We start from the raw sequence: 21569 nt of genomic DNA on the forward strand, positions 1-21569 counted from the left end.
AAAGTTTTCTGCCTTCCTCCAGACACTGAATATGTGAAAAACATGGTTTTTAGTGTGAATGAGAAGAGCTAAATTAGTGCCTGAAATGGTGAGATCAGGAGCTGGGATGTGAGCTGGACTTTGAAGGATGAGCAGGAACGAGATAGGGAAACAAATGGGGAGGGAAGTTCACTCCAGGCAGCTTAGGGACTTGATCATATCATCAAGTCTTGTGGGTTGGTAGGGGCATTTGGTGAGATGCAGGGTACAGATGATGCTTTATTACTAGTGAGGCCACGGACAAGTCAGTCAATCTTTCAGGGCTTCACCATCTATTATGCCAGGATAATTAAACACTTTCCTCTCTCTAATCCCCCGAACTCTTGAAAGCAAAACAATTAATAGGCAAAGACTCAGTTTGAAGTCCATGAAAGAGAATACCATCATACTAAAATGGTATTGATTGTGTCATTGCTAGATCATACCTGCCAAGTTCTTGATGTGAAACCTAAGTTCTAAAAGATAAATGACTAAAAATTAGTAAACCTAATTTTATCTTTGGGACTCATTTAGTTACAGCTCTTTGATCCTTTTTTCAAACCAGGGCAGTATTTGGCACTTCAGGAAAAATCCAAAGTTGACTGTTTATATGGATAAGAATTATCCTTCATAGGGATCTAGAGAAAGGACACATGCAGAGAAGAGAAGCAGTGTGAAGTCACCAAGGCCCAGGAACGCTTCGTAACGTGGTTACTGGTAATGTCCATCTTATGCGTAGACTGTAGTTGTTATGTTTATTCTGCAAATGAGAAAAATATTTTGACTCTTCAGTCTTTAGGATAAATTCTCACTTTAAGGAAAGAAATGAAAAACTCAAAACTCCTGTAAGATTCCTTGTAGCTGCTATCTCATGAAAAAGTGTAGTAATCTAGAAGCCTCAACTCACTTGAATTAAAGCTGACAAATGTCAAGGTGTTCACTACGGCTTGCAGCCATGGAACTTTGCAGGGATCCACCTGCCAGAAGAACTGGCTTTATGGTAACTCCAGTAAACAAATTTAAAATTCTGTGGTGGACTCACTGAAAATATTTAAGCATTGCATTTTACCACATATGACATGTCAGATTCCCACGTTTAGGATGTCTCAGACCTGTGTTTTAGTGGCAGTTTAAAAAGTGGTCTTTGGGATGAAGAGAGATAGCGTATCTATTAAATGTGCTATTAAAGTGAACATACACTGCTTTATTACATTTGTATTTTAAGATTCTTAAAGGCTTAAGGAAGTGGATTTAAGTGTGGGGGAAGAGAATCCTGCTTGGGAATTTGGATTCAGATGGTTGAAGGAATGTTACACGGATGGTATTAAGAGGATAGGAGCAAATCAAAGGGTCATTTATTGTAGAAAGAGATATACATTTGGTATTATGAAATCCTGTAATGGGCTTGCCATATTAAGGGAGTTACTGGGGGAGAAGAGAGTCTTCAGTAGGAATTTTAAAAGAAAAAGACTAATTTTCAGGGGTAGTTTCAGTTTACATTTTTTAAGAGATTTAAGGGAGAAGGGTATGACCATTTGAGGGCATCTCACAGACCTAAGTGTTGAAATTTCTTTCCTTTATATAAACACAAAATGGAGTTCAAGTAATACAGTCAAATGAGAACATAAAACAGGAGCAAATAATTTTTTGCCATATAATATATCTTTAGTGACTGGTACCTACATATTAATTGTACTAAGATAAGATCTTACTTAAATCTACTTTTGGAAAGGGTGGTTATGATTCATAAAACAAAGTCACATTAGTTTAATATGTTTATAAAGAAGGTAAAGTTAGGACATCTTTAAGACATATCATTTTCAGTGTATTTTCTTCATAGATGTATTATCACTATGCCATCTTCTGCATGTGGGTCCTACTATTTGTACTGTCAACTTTTGCCTTTGTAGATGTCATTGATATAAGGAAAACCTCTTATTAGTTTAATTCTTAACAATATTTAGTTATGGTGCTTATATTGATGATTTCATTGAGTTTTTTCCCCATATTTTATCCTGCCTTGAAATATATCCAGGGTTTTTTAAAATGGAGAAAGTGAGTTGAAGCACAAAGAAACATCTTTCTTTGGTTATCCTATCAAGAATATAGCAGTTGTTTTATTAATTAAGATCTATATTGGAAGATATGGAGAGGCAAGATTCTAAGCAATTTCTTAAACCCACTTTTTTTGAAGTTTATAACAAATTAACCACTTAGTTATAAGAATCTCTTTTAAGAAAACAAGATGTCCCAAAAGACAGTGCAATCTGAATTTTAATAACTTCAGAAGTGTAAATGCTACACAAATTAATTTTTTTAATTTGAAGGTTTCTTTAAATTTTTTTCTTAGTTTTGTGAATTATAAGTTTAAATTAAATGACAACAAATTGAAATAAAATTATAATCAAAATTAAAATTAAGGGTCAAATAAATTTTAAAGAATCAAACTTTCAATGGTTTTTTTTTTTTACAAGTCTGTAACATTTATACTTATGAAGTTATTAAAACTAAACTGTACTAAGGTTTTGGGGACCCTCTGTATTTAAAGAATGGGAAAAGATAATTGCTTTATGGAATGTTTTTCAATATTTGATGTGTCTAAGTTAGTCTGTAGGCTAAGAGCTGGATCTTTAAGGACTCTTCCTGCCATTTGATCCTGTAGCTAGGTTTCAAGTTGTGAAATTACGGAATATAAATTCAAGAACAGAGGTGACACATCAGCAACATACTCAGGATAATGTAACTTGGGGTAATAACGAAACATAGCCATGATAAAAATACCCACATGCTAATGTGTTGGGATTGATGACCTCTGCTGAAATTATGGTCTAAATTCTTTGAAGAATAAGTAAAGAGTGAAGTTCATCTGCCAATGTAGGATTCAGACGACAAGCCTTAAAATCAAACAGAAGAGTCAGTTATTCAGGTGTATTTTGAATTGTTGGGTCTTAGTTTTTCTTTTTTCTCCCTTTTAAAACATTCTTGGTTTGTTGTTAAAAATAGTTAAGAATGATGGATTCCAAGGGAATTTCTTAATTAAGATACATTTTTCTTGATATATGACTTCTTAATAAGGGAAGTTTAAATTAGCACATATGCAAAAAAGACCACACTAAAAACAGCCATGCTGTTATTATCTGAAAGAGAGAAAATTTTATCAGTGCCAAGAGTAAAGGGAATTTACACACTGATGACAGCATTCTCTGTTATAAATTATTAAAATAAGTAACATAGAAAGCATTAACATTTGGCCTCAAACTTGCTATTATCTCATTATGGTGAAGAGCAGCATCTATAATAAAGTAAACTTTGCTACGACTAACATATATAGATGGAATAGTGCATAATTTCATTGAATGTCAAGAATCTGAGAGAGACGGCAGAGGTCATCTCATCCAAACCGTACTCCATGCAGAAACTGGCCCTTAGTACCCATGACAGTTGGTCACTAGATATTTGTTGCTTCTAGTGACAAGAATTCACGACCTTATAGGGAAACTTTTGTTTTAATATCCTGAACAATTGTATTAGAAGATTCTTCTTTATATTAAGCTAAAATTTATCTCCATGTATGTAAGAATCATTGAAGGGTCTTAGGAGAATATATAATGCTGGTCTCACAGACACGCCGAAAGGCAAAGTGCGTGCCCGTCGTCCAGCCTGGCGGAGGCAGAGCTGAGACCAGGCGTGGCTCTCCTGACCTCAGGACTGCTGACTCTTCGCCGTGTGGCCTTACCTTTCCCTAACACACCCTAGTGGGAATCACTGGCTACACTTCTGCTCCTGTCTTCGTAGTTGCTTTTCTGTAGGAAGCCCTTGTCTGGTGAAGGCCTGTCAGGGCCCCTCATGTCCTTTTCCTCTGCATCAAATACTCAGTCTCTTTACCGTCCCTCATAGGACAGGATTCCAGACTCTTCACTGGCTTACTGCCTCTGAATTTCCTCCATTTTAAAAGTATCTCCCATAAAATACAATAGTGAAAATTGAATAATGGGGCTATCATCTCCCATCATACAGAAAATAGTTCTAAGATTGCAATCTCTTTGTTTTGCTGTTGTATTTAGGATGAACATATACTGTATTTCAGGATATTTTTAACCCAGAGTTGTTTTTGCTTGTATTTATTTATGCTTAAGGATAGCATAGACTCTGAAATTGACTTGGTTTGGGAATCAGTATAATACAGAGAACATTTAGATTTTTTAAAAGTTAAAGACAACTATTTTTCATACTAATAGAATGGTACAGTGGTAAATATCCCAAAGTTCTGTTGTATTTGTGTAGTGTGTTCCTATATTTATGTATTAATATAGGCTTAATCCTCTGGAAAGTTTAATTTCAAACAAAATACAGTTACCTCAAGGGTAAGGTATTCAGGACAACATGGGTTTGAATTGTGTGAGTCCACTTATAAATGGGTATTTTTCAAAAAATATATTGGAATTTTTTTTGAGATTTAAGACAATTTGATAAAACATTTTCTTTTCTTTAGCTTTACTGTAAGAATACAGTATTTAATATGTAAACAAATTATGGGTTAATTGGCTGTTTATGTTATAAGGCTTCTGGTCAACAATAGACTTAGTGGTTAAGTTTTTGGAGAGTCAGAAGTTTCACAGATTTTCACCTGCATGGGAGGTGGGCATCCCTCACCTACCGTCGGTCATGGTCAACCGTACTGTTTAGGTTTCCCAAAGATCGGAATCCCGTGGACAGCTTTAACAAATACACTTGTGTCCCACAACTTGAGACTGTGATTTGCTGGGAAATAAAGACTGGGTTTTGGAATTAAAAAAAAAATCTCTAGATGATTTTAATATGCACACAAGTTTGGGGATCACTGCTATAATCTGATCATATTCAAGCATGGGGCTTAGAAATTGTTCCTGCTCCAAGCTCAACAATTTGTGCACTCCATGAATTGCTTTATAAATCTTACGATGAGATAATTCCAGTTTGGACTTCATGGGTATCATGGACTTAAGGTGTGCACAATTTTTTTTCTTTTTTAAAAAATTCATGATGATTCCCTCTTTACCACTTTTTAACAGTTTCTTGATTTTAGATGTGAAATCCATTTAGGATCTAAATAAATTGACCACATGGATTAAAACATGAAAAGACTCATTTGAATTGATTACTCCAACCTCGTGAATATTTCTACTACGAGTGGTAGAGGTCACACATAAGAACTTTTAAGAACTACATTTCATTAAAGTACTTGATAACACTCGTACAGGTTCCCACGCTTTCTGGGTGAAAGAAGGCAGGAACATTCTGGCTTAAAGGTCATGATGGTGGGCCTTAGATAGCAGATAGTAGCAGAGAGAGAGAATCATTTGCATCCAAATAGGACTTTTATCACCTGAGTTTAATTATGTTAATAATTTGATCGTTGTCTGCAAACAGTCTATATGTCTGACAGCTCTCTCGGATAGAGGTTATCTGCACAATAATTAGGAAAAAATCCATAAGGATGTTCAGGTCTCAACTAAACGCCTAGACATTTCTATTATGAGTGCGTTTATGTTTGTCCTCAGGCTTACTAACCTTAGAATAATAGTGTTTCGCTGTGGCTTCATCCTTTGTGATACCCAAGCCAAGCTGAAGACACCGTGCATGGTAGAAAGATGCCATGGCCATGCCTTTATTGATGAATTCTGGGAGACAGTCAGTGACCCGGGCGATCATGGGGATGTCGTGAGCCTCATCGTAGTCAGCAATCCTGTAATGATGTTGAGTTGCGAGGTTAAAAAGGATGTCAGTTATGGCTCACACTTATACGAATGACAGGTCCAGAAACTGTCTTCATGCCCGAGGTAAGTGCCCTGTTTTTCCGTGTTTGGGAACGAAGTTGTTTGTTGTGCAGTGAAGGGTAGATACAGCCTAGTTGGTTACTACCAGGGAAGAGCAACTTCTAGAATGGGCACTTTACAGCTTCCTTTTGATTACAGTCATCGGGCTTAATCACCACCAGAAAACAAAAGAAAGGTTTGTTTCTTATTGTCTTGTAATATTAATATTTTAAGCTTTATCACTTCACAGACCTAAACAATGAGGAGAAAAAGCATTTTCTATTTCTTTGGATCATTATCATTGACCTTCAGATTGGGCTTTAGTCACACAGGGCCGGGAAACACATTAAGAAACTTGCACTTCTATCTTTGTTAAAAAATGGGCAATAAAAAGAGTCATCCTTTATAACCCAAATATGGAGAATTGTATGGAAATGAGGTTGAGTCACCTCCATGTCAACCCTAATATTATGGGGGATAGGAATGTGGACAATCATTGGAAGTTTCAAGGATTTTTGAGAACTGTTTAAAGTCTTAGTTTTAACCAGATGGGCACTTGGAGATTTGGGACATTGGAGGTCACACCTTTCCGTGGCCTGCTGCCTGGAAGCTGGGACGTTGGGGAGGAGGGTGGAGCAGCTCTCCTGGCCTCACACTGGGCTGGGGAGGGCAGCCGGGGCTCTGCTGGAAGGGAATTACTGGGAAGAATGATAATCAGCCTGGTCTTATGGCCCCTCTAGGGGATATCCAGGTCAGTTTTTCCTGGTATGTTGCTTTCTATACATGGTGAGTGAGTTAATGTAGGAAAAAGTACATGGGTTCAGAGAGAAGAAATTTCCATATGTTTTATAAAATGTTGGTGTCTTTTAGCCACTATTTTCATTTTACCACCCTTAATATCAAGCTATGTTGCAATTGTGCCAGGGTGAAAACTGTGGCTGAGGATGAAGAAATTAAAAGTTTAATAAACATTTCGGATATGCCAAGCTATGTTAAGGACTTTATATACACTATTTTTATAATCTTTCAGTAGGAGAATTTTCTACTTTATAAGAAAAGCAACCAATGCCCAAAAAACCTAGGCTTTGCTTAAGATGACTCAGCTGGTATATAGCGCAAACAGTACTGAAATCTTGAAGACTAACAGTATAGAATTGTATATCCAATATGGTAGCCACTAGCTATGGGTGGCTATTTAATTAAAATCCCTGAGTTAACTAAAGCTGCAAGTTCAGTTCCCCACTGCACCAGTCACATGTCAAGTGCTCAGTAGCCACCATGGCAGTTAAGCTCTATTGAACAGACCTGGCAGAGAATATCTGGTAGGAGTTTTTCTGAGTATTTCCACCCAGTTGGTTTACCTTTTGGAAAATGCAGCACACTTTGTAAAAAATTTCATTTTATAGTAATACTCCACGAGAGTCCCTTGAGCATAGACGTTTCCGCGTTCTGCTGCCTCCCTTAAGCACTGCAGGGCCGCTTCAGTGTCCTGGTGGATGCCCTGTCCGTGAAAGTACATGAGCCCAAGAGCACCCTGCGACTCCAGGTTTCCATTGCCACATGCTTCTGAGTGCCAATAAAATGCCTAAGAGAAAGCACAACTTCATCGTATTTATTATTCACCAGATGAATTGTAAGGGAATACTGAAAAGAAAAAAATCTCTAATGGTAAGACAGCACCACTGACGCTTCTCTAGGAAATCATTCCAGCACCTTGAACATATTGCAGGTGAGTACCATTTCATGGGCCTGAAAGAGTGCAAGGTGAGCCCTCCTGTTGTCTCCCCATGGACAGGTGGGGTCACTGGAGAGTTGCTTGTCTCAGGTTCCAGGGTTTTCAGATTTTCCAGAGGAAGGCTGGGAATAGGAACTAAGTGTCTGCAAGGCTTTGAGACCCACCGGCAGGGAGGCCCGTGATGGGGGAGCAGCCAGAGCTGAGGGGTGGCGAGAGCTCCGAGGGGACCTCAGCAACGGCGCGGTCAAGGCCAAAGGCAGCCAGGGATGCGAGCTGCATGTGTTCTGAGGCGCACCTGTGTGCCCCTCGGCCACAGTGAATGGGAAAGAGCTTCAGTAAGCATTCCAAGTGACCGCTCCATCACCCGAGGAGGGTCTGGGTTGTTAGGTGCCTCTTCCAAGTAGCACTTGCCCTGTGTTTCTTCTCCCTATAAGATTTCTTGGAAAATATTTCAGTCGTTGATGTCTGAAGACATATTTCTGTAAAAATCTTACAGGATTTTAATCTTTAGTTCTTTGTGCATTTCACTTGTTAGTGTCATTACTTCCTCAAATCAGATGTAATAATTTATTCATACATAAAGGATTGAGCTTTATTTTGGGACTCTCCCCCTTTTAGTTCTTGCGGTATGATATTTTGTATGTGTGGCTTTTTGTAGCATACAGAAGGCGCTCACATTCATGGGCATTTTTGGTACAGGTGGGGAAGATGGCATTCTTAGATGAGTAAAGGGTGAAATGAACTTTAAGGTCCTAATATGTAAACTTTTTTATACTTTAAAGAATAAGAGATATTCAGAACCATATACTTATTCTTCACCACCCTCCTTTCAAAAAAATAGTGAAACAAATATTAATATACATTAATGCTAGCCTTAAAAACAAAGAAATCGATGTTACCTTTTCTAAGTCTCTAGGCTCCTTTGTTGAATAATACAATCCTAGGATACTCTGAGCCTTCACACTAGCTTTTGGATTCCCATTGTCTGCAGCAAAGAGCCATAGTCTAAGAGAGAAAGTGGCAAGGCAAGTTATTCTTTGGGTCAGCATTTGATTAAAACAAAATCTCGTTTTCTGGTAAGACTACCTTTCAGCTTCCTCATCTGATCGTTTGACGCCTTGTCCTTCATAATAAGCTCTTCCAAGGTTGTAAGCAGCTGCAAATTTTAAGTGTCTCACTCTGGGACATGGAGAATCAACGATTTTCTTCATATAGTCCACTCCTTTTTTCTTCCACAAAGGAAAAGAACAAACAAAAAAACCCTAGTTTTTAGTTTTACCTAAAACTCTTTCTCCCAATAATGTAAAGAGTTCACCCTCTGACAGGATGTGTGGCATCATGACGCTGTAACCAAGCAGAAGGGTGGTCCTGGAGTCTGCAGGGCTGGAAGTAAGGAAACAACTAAGTCCCGGGGGGCATTCCCAGGAGTTCTGGGATATAAAGTGTTTTCCTCATTTTATAGCTTCCGCAACTGCTTTGTTTCAATGTGGTTTCCTTTTTCCTCTCCTCTGTCTGACCCTTATTCTGGATTGGCACCATTCTTAGAACTCATCAAAGTGTAGGAAGGACTGTAAGTTCTTTCACATTTACAATTAGTAGAGTGCACTTATGAGCCCCACCCAAAGACTGTCTCTCCAAGTGCACTTTCACTAAATGGGCTCAGTGATGATGGACATCCACTTTGCCAGTCTTCATATAACATCAGCTTAGTCACAAAGAGCACACAGGAGACATTGCCTCCTCCAAACACTCCATCAGATATAAACCTTCAACATCAAAGAAAATACTTGACAATCAAATACGTTTTTATATACTGTATTCTAGCTTTTATCCCTCACTGCTCTGTAGAAATACTACTGCCAGCCAAACACCACAGGTACAGAAGATAAATGAAAGGTGTCTTCCTTGTAGTGAGTCCCAGTATAAAGGGATTCATTTCTGTGAATGTGGGAGGTAGGTGTCATTTTTTTCTCCCCAGCTGGATAGTAACAGACCTTAAAGGTAGTGAAATGGCTGGTGTGTAAATCCTCCCGCAGATAGCAATGATCAAGTATTAAATCTGGACAAAATATAAAGAACAACTTCTTAAAGGCACTGGGAAGTTTACCAAAGCAAACACAAGCTGGAGAGAGATTACTTTTGAAAACTGCAACTGGATCCATGAAGTTCAATGAACCCTAGGCAGGAAAAACACAAAAATCTCTCACAGTCACACCCCATAGTCAAATGACTGAATGCCGAAGTGATCTGGAAAGTAGCCAGAGACAAGCAACCCACTGTGTGCAGGGGACAGTGCAGGGCGTGAGTGACTGCTTGTGAGGGTTAATGAAGGCCAGAAGATTCTAGAATTTTTTCAGGGCAGAAAGAAAAAGTCAACCAGCAAAACAATTCATCAACAATGAAGGCAGATTGAAGACATTGTAGATAACCAAAATCAGAGATCATTCCTCAACTGCTGGCTGAAGAAATGACTTTTAAGGAAGCTATTCAGATGAAAAGGGAGGAATGTAGAACTCCAGAAATCATAAATATCAACAAATACTAAATGCATATATACATGTTTGTATGTATTTTTTATCTTAATTTCCTCAAAAAATATATGACTAAAGCAAAAATTACAGCACAATTTTGTGTCTTGGGTTTATGACATGCAAATCTACACACACACCATGAGACCCAGCACTGCGGATTGGGGTGGATGTGTGAAGGGATGCACACTTCTGTAAGGGTCCTGTGTTTTACCCAAAGTAATTCAGTATTAACTCCTTATTTGTGCTAATGCATACAGAAAAATGAACTTCTAGATATCTTGGAGATTTTTAAAAATAAATTCCCAATTTTTATTTGATGGTGTTTGAAATTCCTTTGTAAGTTCATGCAAAAAAAAAAAAAGTAATAATAAAAAGTAGAGAAAATTATAATACTGATTCCAAATCTCATAGTTTAGTTTTATTCTTTCATCTTCAGACATGCCAAAATAAATGAGGCCTAGAAATATTATGGAATCAATAGATTATTATGTAGGTATTAAAATGATAATGTAGATTACATTTATTGACAGGAAGGACATTCAAAATACATTGGTAGGTGAAAAAATGATATTATAAATCAATGTGTATAGTATGGTCCTATATTGAAAAATGTGTGTGCACACATACAATTTTTGCATGGGGCAATGCATAGAAGAATATATTTTAAAATAACGGTGTTTGCATTTGGTAATAGATTTTGGCGTAATCCTATTTTTTGCTTATTTTCTAACTTTCCTCTGTATTTGTATAGCTTTGTAATGATTTAAAAAAATGAAAACATTTTAAAACAAAGGAAATTGACAGCTAATGGTAGCAAGGAGGGGGCTAAAAGAAATTTTTTCACATAAATGTAAAAATGACTACTGCTGTCCTTTAGATGATGAAGGGATGGATGCTATTGAAATACAAGGGTAGAGAGTATTAAAATAAAAATAATAATTGCTTCAAACAATCTATTAACAATGAAATTTTAAATATCGTGAACAAAACAGTAACTTACAGCATCTGTAGCTGTCCCTAGGCCATCATAGTACATTACTCCTAGCTGGTAAGTTGCTTGAAGATCGTTTTCCTTGATTTCTTCAAACTGTTCTAATGCTCCTTCATACCATCCCTATAAACTCCCAGGAGATAGTGAATTATTTTTATTATTTAAAAATGATCCCAACTATTTCATCCCCACCTACATCTATTTAGTAGCACCAAATAAGACAAAAGACAGCAAGAAATTCATGGAATTTGCAAGTCATTGACAACGATCAACACACCATAAAGTCAATTTAATCAACCTAAATATGGCAGCTGAGGGAAGTGACCAAGAGGAATTATTATGGCTCAGGTCCTCCAGCTTTGTAGTTGTCCAGCTAGGGAATAAACATGGAAAAGCTAATGTGTGATTCTCTAAAATTTTGTCCCATACTTCCTATAAAAACCTACATACCATGTATCATTCATTTATAGCTGCTTAGCAGTTATGTGATCTGATAACAGATTTCCTAAGGTGTGAGGGACTAAAACTCAGCTTGTGTCTTAATCCACCATGGAAAAATGCCCTGTGCTGAAGAAGGAATCATTTGTAATGGTGGAAAGAGAGTCTCTTACTGAGTTACAGGGTCATTACTAGGAAGAGCAGGCCAGAGAAAAACAGCTTTTGGAGAATGCAGAAACAATTGAATTTCTCTTTTCATAAACTATAATCAACAAATTGTTAAAGTTAATAAAATCTGCACTAAAACACCAGCAAATATTTACTTTAAAGAACCCATAACAATAAGTATATGACCCAGTTGTTAGGACTCATTTTCCTTTCTGGCTAATGCTTAGCCTGGGTGCCAAGGGGCTGGAGAAATTAGACTGCTCACTGCAGATGGAGAGAGAAGTCCTTTTAGTTTTCATGATTTTGAATACCGTATACATACTGGAAAATCTCAAATATACACCTCCAGCTCAGACTTCTCCTTTGAAAGCTAGACACTTACATGTATGTTTCTACTTTGATATTTGGGTCCCTAACGGGCAGGCATCTCAAACCTAACGTGTCAAAACTGAACTCTGGATTATCCTCTTAAAACTCGCTCCTCCCCACTTCTCTATTTTCAGTCCATGATGCTATTATTTGTATCTCTGAACTAAATCCGAGACCCAGCTCCTCTCCTCTCCTTCTGGTCAAGAATACAATCCTCTCTTGCCTGAACTAGTATAATTTCCCCCAAGATGGTCTTGGTTCCATGCTTGTCTTCCAACCCATTCATCACAGGCTCAAAATACTTGAGTGGCTTCTTACCAGATTTCAAACAAAACTCAGCTAGAACCATCCTCTAGCTTTTCGTTCCTGGAGCTCAGCGAGCTCGTTCTCATCTCTGCGGTGGTCAGTTTCCCCTCTGTCTGGAGTGCGCTTCCACCTGGCTGTCTGCCTTACCTGCTTCCTTTCCTTCAAATTTTAGTTTCAACAGGGCTTTCCACCATTTCCCTAAGTTCTTCACTATCCCAGTAACCAGTTATTTGCTTTCATCGTCCTTTCCCTTTTTTGTAGCTATAAATGTATCTTCTTCTACTGAACTGTAAGCTTGATGAAATGGGAACTGTTCTAGCTCCCTATCCCTGGATAGGCAGTGCCTAGTGCAATCATAGCAAACCCTTCTAAAGCACTTATTTGGCACCAGGCCCTGGTGATAAGTACTTCCCCAGTTAACACATCCCCACAAGAGCTCCATGAAATGCACATTACTATCCCCCTTTTACAGATGAGAAAACTGAGGCACTAAGAGGTTAAGTATTTGTGCCCAAGGATTCACAGTTTATGATCAATAGAACCATATCTGAACCGCTGTTCAAAGCTCAGAGATCATTGTCTGACCCATGATGCTGTGCGATCCTCATGGTGGCAGGTGCATATAAGTCCTCAACAAATACTTCCCAGAATGAATGATGGAGCCATCAAAAGATTAGTAAGTGGGGTGTAGGTGAATAGTTGCCCAAATAGTAGATGGTGAGGAACTGGATGGTGGGGGTGGGGGGTCCCTTTCCCATCTTCCCTGGGGGTTCAATGAAGAATTGATGCTTTTTACTGAAGTTGGAGTGATAATTTGCATAGTTGCTCCTAACATCTACCTCACAGGATAACTCAGCATAATATGGATAAAGGCGGTGATTCCTTCCTTATGCTATGGGAACATGCAAAGCTACCTTTGGGTACTGGATAAGAATCAGGGCCCGTAATTGTTACTGAAAGGAAAATATAAATGATACTAAATATTTAGACAAAATGTAAAAATTAGAATTTTAATTTACAGTTTGAGAATGGATTTTATGCCAAAGTGATTCCTATAAACAACTTTAATTAGAATGACTCTGATGGAGGAAGGTCCAATAACTCCTTAGGCCAATACCAGGGTATTGTACTTAAAGCCATGAGCATAGTCTATGGAATTTAACAGAATTTCCCTGGCATAACAATGTAAGCAACTCTACAGAAAATTTTGCTATGACGATCTGACAACAGCATTATAGGAAATGAAAACAAAAAATGATACCTCTTCAAAATACAGTTGACCTCGTAGAAAACATGCCATAGCATCCCCTCTTCTAATTCTTTCATTCAAGAGCTGCAATGCCTTATCCACCAACTTAGAATGGCTGTAATGATCTGATTTAAAAAAAGGTAAAGAATTCCATCCTTACCCAAACAATATGAATTGTTTCTCTTGAAATCGTAAGTTCAATAGAATCCATCAAGTTTCCTTCATGGTTCTCATTCCTAAAACTGGCCTCCTTGGCTCAAAGCAAAAGCATTATCACAGACCCTAATTCTGTGCCCTGTATAGTCAAAAAGTGTTGATTGGGTTTCAGACTAACCCTGTTCAGCACTAGGCAGGAACTCTAGCCATGCAGCCTATGTGCAGTTCTTCAAGTAAAGCTGTCCTGTGAGAGTGAAATTCTTAGTAACTACTATAAACAAATGAGCTAGCCACCCCCAATTTAATTTTTGAAGTCTATAGAAAAAAAGAAAAGTAGCTTTCAATGCCAGTTTCAAGTAAAGTAAGGCACTGTTCTCTTTAATCTCAGCAACATCTGGCTTCTGTTTTCCAGAAGTGTGTCCTTAAGTCCTGAGGGTAAAATCAGGATTTGGTATCCAATTAGGACACCTCACTGATGATTCACTATCGGATAAGAAGCAGTTTCTCAGATTCTTACAGGAAGGCTAGAAAGAATAGTAAAGTTAACCACTTCTTTGACAGCAGTTAAGATTCATATATCTGGTTGCTTTTGCTCTGATGTGGAGACTTAAGTTTTACTGAAAATATTAACAGAATTCGTACCAGTCTTTTCCTTTCGCCATTGGAAGAATTTCTGGTTCTTAGCAGCATACTGGGATAGAGAGGTATTACAGAGGCCTGGGGGCAACTTCTCACTGGTCAGCTTCATCCTGTCTCCACAATGTGTATTCTGTGAACAAGAATACAATATAAGATGGAGGAATCTTTTTCTCCAGAAAAATGCAGTCCTGATCAAAAGCAAGCTCCCCACACTGCCTCGCGGTAGGACGCCAGAGTACCAGTGCTGCCATGTGAATACTCTCTTCGGAGACCAGGACCCTCCATAGCCATGAGGCACAGCCGTCCTCCACGCCCGTGTGGGAGCATGGGGTTAATGATGAGGGTTGTTTGCAAGTTCTCTCTGGCTGAGTTCACAGGCTTCAGAGGGTCGTGTCCCCCATGGCAGCCGCTGCCGCTAGTAGGGACAGGTGGCGCTGCCCACAGTTCTTGTGCACTTGTTCCTTCTTGCTGCCTTCAAACTGAAGTTCCTCAGACTCATCCATTGCAAATCAAAGCATTTGTCTGTTTTACCTGGGAATACACTTTATTTTTGGTGTCTTGTTCAGTTTTATCTTCCTGTCTGTAGTGGATTGCCATGTCATGAGGTGGATCACAGCTGAATGGAAAATCAGAGCCTCCGTATAAAATGCAGAGGCCACCTCATTTGGGATGAAGTCCAGGTTGGCCTCGCCTGAGGGTACTGGGACAGCAAACTGAGTCGTCGCTCTGCGTTTCTGGTTTCTCCTTGGTGTTCTACTGTTACCGCTGCTCTCGCCGATCAGGAACAAGCTTCTGGGACAGGCTCCTGATTGCTGGTGAAGAGGAGACTCAAGGGACCTTTGGTGTGAGTGGAAAACTGCATTTATACTGTTACAGGATACTGTTTTGGATAATAAATTGGTTCCTTAATAAGAGTGAAGTGCAGAAAAGGGATTTTAGGGATATAATTCAGTTTATTAGAAGAAGAATCATGGTCCTATCTTTGTGACTTAGGAAGAGCTATTTAATCTTTTTAAGAGCCAGTTTCCTCATCTGTAGTTTGGACTGTAAGAAGTTGGAACTAGAGGATTTCAAAATGGCTGTCCCAGGATATATAACATTCTTCGATTATATGATTCCCAAAATGTTTGCATTAGTGAATATAGAAATTTCCAGTAAGCTTTGGGGTGAGGCAATACGTAAAGTACTCAGAAGAAAAACAGTCCAAGTAGAATGCTGTAGGTAGCATTATCAGCTCACTGAGAAACTGGTTATAGAAATTTCTGTTTCAGGGAAGACATTAACCCAGAGTGCTACTGTATGTATTGAAACAGGCTGAGAAGAAACTTGGCACATTCAGGAAGATCGTGGGACATGAAACAAATCAGAAAATAATACCTTACCTCCTTTAAACTCATGTTGCCCTCTGTCATTACAGCACTGCACATGCTTTTTGTTGCTGTAGCTTGAAGAGGTGGAGAGGGTCTAGAAACAAATATTTATTGAGCTCTTACTAAATGCCAGGTGTTCTTTGTTCTAAGTGCTTTACAGGCACTAACTCCTACAAAACTGTATGAAATAGGGGCCATTATAAAGCCCGTTTAACATACAAGGAAACTGAGGCACAGCAGAAAAGTTAAGCAACTTACCTAAGGTCGCAGGGCTAGGAAGTGGGGCAGCTGGCACACCCCTAGCTCCTGTACAGTCATCATTATTCTACACTGTTCTCCAAAGGGCAAAGCCAAGATTATTTAAAGTGGCGGTCGCCTGTAAAGCGTAAACCAAAATGTAGTACTGCTAACTTGGGAAAATAAGCAAGAGAAGATATTAAAAAACAGGAGTATGTGTCTATTTCTGCCAAATCTTGAGATTAGACATAAAATTATCACTTGAAACTTGGCAACTGTGTATATTTTATGCTGTAAAATTAGCAAAGTCCATAATGGAAATGGTAGATGTCAATTAATAATAGGCAATCTGACAGAAAGCTCCGGTCTAAGGGGAAGGGCAGGTGTGACGTGGACACAGGGCTCCCTTCCCAGGTCCCCTGTTGGTTAGTGGACCTTCTACAGCTGCTGCGAATCTGAGTTGAAAGCAGCTTGCGCTGTTCCTTCTGTAGATTTGTCCCTCACCAAACATGAGTCCCTTCCCTCCAGGACACTTTGCTCCCTCCTCTTGGAGGCAGTCCCCTGGCAGGCGCACTTGGAAGGCCAGCCCCACTTGGGAGAGGATGTCTGCCAAGCGTCTTTGAGCATCCTGCTCATCCCTGCGGGGTGTATCCAGGCTACGGCAGCTCTCTCCGTGGGCCCGTTCTCAGGCCTGCGCGGGCATGAGTGGCCTTGAGGGATAAGGTCCTATTTCCACACAGAGAACAAGTTTGCTTTCTAAAAACCAAGACTTCATTTGGCTAAACCACACTCCATCCTTGGAAAATCTTTGGATATTTTGTACCGGGAAGCCCTTAGGAAATGCCTTTTGCTTCTCTGTGTTGATCATTCTCTCAATATACTATGCACATCTGGGCTGGCTTGATACTCTATTCAGGTAAATATTTGGATATTTGAACTAGAATCTGCAAAATAGCAATTCATGCTAAATTATCCCTCCCTCTCTTTTTTTAGTAGGTAAGAATGTAAGCCTTTGGGAATATGATCAAATTCTCTAAAAATTGTAATTTTTTAATGGAATAGCAAAAAGTAATTTAAGTGTGAAAGTGCTGTGAAAATGAGTTTCAGGATATTAGCGTCTTTATAGGTTATTCTTGTGTACCTGTAGAGAAAAGAGCGTAGCTGGCCGGAGGCTGCCATTTTTAGAAGGGCGTGCTGGCAAGGCTGGTCCTTGAATGCCATCTGGGAACTTGCCACCTGAGCCGTCTCCTTACTAACAAGACTAGCCTGCTAAAGCTTTTATTGTTTGTACAAACAGTGTAACGTATGGTGAACACCTGGTTTCCTCCTGGAGTTCTGGAATTTTAGTAGCTACTAGTCAAAGGATGCCAACACGGCTATCTCCCTATGTAAACACTGCCTGCAGAGTCTGTAATGGGCTTCCTTAGGCAGAAAAATGCACACGTGGGCCTGCATTATTCACTGCTGGGAAAGGAGCACACTTGGTGTGTTTCTTTGTGGAGACAGCGTACGCCTGTGTGTGCATGGATTTCTCCAGACTCCCCCTGGGTCTTTGCTCCTTGCTGATCTTAGTGTGTACTTTCCCTGCAATAAACTTTAGCCATAAGTACAACCAGAGCTGAGTCCTGGTCCTGAAACAGTATCCTCAGCTATGTTGTAAAAAGATAAGCCTACACATTCCATGTAACTCCTGGCAAGTTTTAAATATATCTGTTATTTTTTGTTATTAATTATGTTTGCAGGTGTTTCTAATTGTTCCTTTTGGTTCTAAATAGTTGGCATAGTCCAATACTGAATAATAACTATATATATTTACTCAAGGTTCTTTTAAAACTGAAGTGCAACACTGAAGTTTCTGTCATAATTGATAAACAGTGTTACTGGCTTCAATCAAAATAGTTAAGCTTCCTGGGAAAAAGCACAAAGGCCTGTTTTTCTTGTTATAGTTCTTTTACATTAGTGTTGTCTCTTAGTAGTAAAATCAAGTAGTGTTCATAGAGTAACTGGAAGCATAATCTATACATACATGGTGAAAACTTAGAAAATAATATTGTATATCAACTATATTTCAATGAAAAGAACAAAACAAAACATTATTATTACTGAGATCTCAAAAGACGATACTGAATCAGCCAGTAGCTTTCTGTTTCTTTATTTTTTTCCCTTCCAGCTCGGTGCATTTGTTTATTTAAAACAAAAGTGCTTTTTCCCATGCCCTGCCTTTTGGGTGTGGTAACTTTACAACATCACCTCCTGAAATGAGGAAAAAAAGCATGGGAAGGATTGGATGCCTTTAAATATGAGATAAACTGTGGTAATAAGCACTGGATGGGAGAGTTTAGTAGATTTTTTTTACTTTTCTCCAATTTATCATGTATTCTGTGAGCAAGTAAGTCTAAGAAACACTGGTTTAAAATCTTAATGCCCATTACATAGGATTCACATGCCTCATCTGTCCTGTTCCCACTGTGTGGAAAGCTTTTATGGCTGGTAAGGGGTACCAGGTCCTTTTCTGAAAGGGTTCATTCAACATTCAAAGGTAAATGAATATGAATATTATTTAGTGACTATTTTCTGGTCTTACAGAAGCTTCCTATACAGAAGAGCTGATGCTGTTGTAGTTACAGATACAGTCTGGAGTGATTCACTTCCAGGGGTCAGGTAGTAAAGAACTTGAGTGAATTTCTAATACCCTCAAAAGGTGGCAACAGTTGAGAAAAGAAACAGAATCATAACGGGAAGTGGCAAAAATCTGCGACAACACAAATTTAAATTGGGCTGCTGTCCTAATGACAGAAAGGATCACATCAAACAGGAAAACTGGATTAATCTTTTATAAAATAATCATGAGCAGACCCACAAGGTTGCTTGTATCCATGTCTTAAATTATAGGTAACAGATAGTAACCTCATCTTATGCCTATTTCTCAGTCCCATTGGTCTTAACCAATCAGATTTCATGAAATCCTAAATATCACTACTGATCTAGGTAATTTCCATGCTTAATGGCTTTTCCACAAGGAACTCTCAAAATACTTTGGTGACTTAGCATGTGAGAAACTGTTATTACCAATTACACCTGTCTAAGATAATTGGGTAAGAAATGATTAGATCATTTGGGAAACTGTCAAAAGTTTGAAATTCAGTTGTTTTATTTAAAAAATGCACATTATTCAAAGTGGCTTAAAAATGTAAATTAGATATATGCTTTTCATAGAACTTGAAGAGACACATTTGAGTTACACTAAGTTCAACTTCCTACACTAGATAAGTTAGATAGCAAATATATCAAGTTAGCTGTAGCCTACAGAAAAAAATTATAATGCATACTTTTTCTGAAAGATATACAAGATATTCAGCTACTGTCTTTATGTTCCTTAATGAAAGAAGCAAGCTACACAATAAATGCAGTAGGAGCCCACTTACCCAGTATTAATTGGGTTGTGTAGCTGGTCAGGTAAACAAGAAGAAATTAATAAAAGTATACAAACAAACGAAGTATACAAACATACCATATGCATTTTACCTTAAAACATGTAAATATATAGTTATTTTCCAATCTTCTCACATAGGGTCAGAAGCTATTTAAGTAGAAGTTGAATGTGAGAGTTTAGATGAATTTTAAAATGTCTGTGAATGAAATATTATCAGCTATTACAAAGAAAGAAATCTTGCCAGTTCTGAAAACATGGATGGACCTAGAGGGTATTATGCTCAGTGAAATAAGCCAGGAGTAGAAAGACAAATATCATATGATTTCACTTACATGTGGAATCTAAAAACAAAATAAAACAAAATGAGTAAAATAGCAGTAGACTCATGGCACTGAGAAGTGATTTGGTGGTTACCAGTGGGTAAGGGTTGGGATGGGTGGTGGGTGGTTGAAACAGGTGAAGGTGATAAAGCAGCACAAAATCTCAATCATAATATAAAGTAGTCACAAGGATGACAGTATAGTATGGAGAGTATAGCCAATAGTTCTGTAACATGTTTCTATGTTGACAAATAGTAACTGCACTAGTTGGGGTGAGCATTTAATAATGTATATACTGTTGAATCACTATATTGTATACTTGAAACCAATATAATATTGTATATTAACTGTACTTCAATAAAAAAAAAGCCCATGAAACAATCTGAATATGGAACTATTTCTCCCCTTCTTTTGTATTGATTTATCCTCACCTACGTACTGTTCTTAGCAACTTGGTGATTTTGAAGGCAATTTAAATTAAAAATTACAGCTCTCACTTCTCATATCTCACGAGTTATATAATATTTGTTAGCGATTATAATAATCCTTATACGTGTGGAAAAAAAATTCAAACTGATGTGAGCCCAAATGACTGATTATTCTAGAGAACAGCCTGATAAGATCTCCTGGTGATTTACAGTGTTTAGAAAGGAACAAAGTGTATTGGTTAATCAGAACAAAAAATTAAGTAGTGATCGGCTGTGAGAACTTTGTGAGAGTTTTTGCTCCTTGTTTGATTAAAATTAGCTTCATACTAGTTTAGGTATCTTCTGCCATTACTATATTTGGAAAGGGGATTACTTAAAAGTGAAACTAAATATTTGAATAAAAAATTTTGATAGCTAGGCTCTACAGAAATACAGAATGGTTTAAGTTGCCTCAAATACACTTTTTTAAAATAAATTTTATAGTTTAGAATAATTTGACATTTACAGAATCTCAAATTGCAAAGCTAGTACAGAGAAAAACAAAATAATGGGTGCATGTCAAAGGGACAGAGGAGTCTACCTGAAAGAGCTCCCAGTGGCCAAAGCTTGAACAACTTGAGCAAAGACATGTCCTGTTGGACTATAATTCAGTAAAACAGATACCCACAGTCTGTACTGATATAAATGATTAAATAGGGAAATGGGAGATAAAAGACAACTCTTCTTTACAAAAGAATTCCAGACATTTCTTGTAGATACTCCCTGTTCAAGGAAATGGAGATTAATCTCCCCACCTTTGCCCTGTTGAGTGTGGGTTACACATAATGACTTGCTTCCAAAGAGTAGATATGGGAAGCAGAAAGAAAGAAACTTTATAGTGGAGAAACTGTGGACAGGTAATCGTTAACATCAAACTACCCCGGCCAGGTATTTGTTAACATCCTTGGTGGTAAGTCATGTTGATTAACATGCACCCCTGATAGGATGTTTCAATGCCTCTGCCATCTTCTGAATGCCCACAATCCAAGTCTAACCATGAGCAAAACATCAGGTAAACCCAGTTTACAAGCTATCTGGCCAGAACTCCTCAAAACTGTCAAGGTTATGAAAAACATCTGAGAAACAAGGGAAATCTAAGAAATTGCCACAGACCACAGGAGGCAAAGGAGACATGACGGCGACTGACTGTAGAGTGGTAATCTGGATGGGATTCTAATACCAAAAGAGGACATTAGTGGAAAAACTAGTGAGATCTAAATAAAGTGTAGTGTTTAATGGTGGTAATGTACCAATTTTGTTTTCTTAGTCTTGACTAATGTATCATAATAATGTAACGTTAATAACGGGAAGCTATGAAATGAAACACCCTCCAAGTTTTTCAAGTTC

The 21569-nt window shown here is 38.2% G+C and overlaps 1 protein-coding gene across 2 annotated transcripts; it reads right to left on the minus strand.

Moving 5' to 3' along the window:
- Nucleotide 1: 1 nt before the first annotated feature.
- LRP2BP (LRP2 binding protein) lies at nucleotides 2-17300 on the minus strand. 2 transcript variants are annotated; one of them, XM_036894229.2, is made up of 11 exons: nucleotides 16024-17300; nucleotides 15778-15859; nucleotides 14399-14525; nucleotides 13613-13725; nucleotides 11080-11193; nucleotides 8635-8777; nucleotides 8448-8553; nucleotides 7175-7398; nucleotides 5569-5743; nucleotides 2804-2912; nucleotides 2-778 (listed from the first exon to the last, which is right to left on the minus strand). In XM_036894229.2, exons 2-10 carry the CDS (start codon nucleotides 15820-15822, stop codon nucleotides 2847-2849), a joined length of 1113 nt encoding a protein of 370 aa, XP_036750124.1. In that variant the 5' UTR covers nucleotides 15823-15859; nucleotides 16024-17300; the 3' UTR covers nucleotides 2-778; nucleotides 2804-2846. The 2 variants fall into 2 exon arrangements, with proteins under 2 accessions (XP_036750124.1, XP_057361075.1); XM_057505092.1 differs by lacking the exon at nucleotides 11080-11193 and having other exon boundaries at nucleotides 2-2912; nucleotides 16024-17298.
- Nucleotides 17301-21569: the final 4269 nt, after the last annotated feature.

The sequence above is a fragment of the Manis pentadactyla genome, chromosome 7 (genome assembly GCF_030020395.1).
Source record: "Manis pentadactyla isolate mManPen7 chromosome 7, mManPen7.hap1, whole genome shotgun sequence".
Lineage (NCBI taxonomy): Eukaryota > Metazoa > Chordata > Mammalia > Pholidota > Manidae > Manis > Manis pentadactyla.

Excerpts from the sequence above, each read along its gene's own strand:
- LRP2BP (XM_036894229.2), bottom strand. The coding sequence starts at position 15,822 with ATGTGCAGTGCTGTAATGACAGAGGGCAACATGAGTTTAAAGGAG. Across the intron at positions 14,526-15,777 it reads GCAACATGAGTTTAAAGGAG|AATACACATTGTGGAGACAG; the intron begins GTAAGGTATTAT and ends TCTTGTTCACAG. Across the intron at positions 2,913-5,568 it reads CGAAACACTATTATTCTAAG|GCTTGTCGTCTGAATCCTAC; the intron begins GTTAGTAAGCCT and ends TTTGATTTTAAG.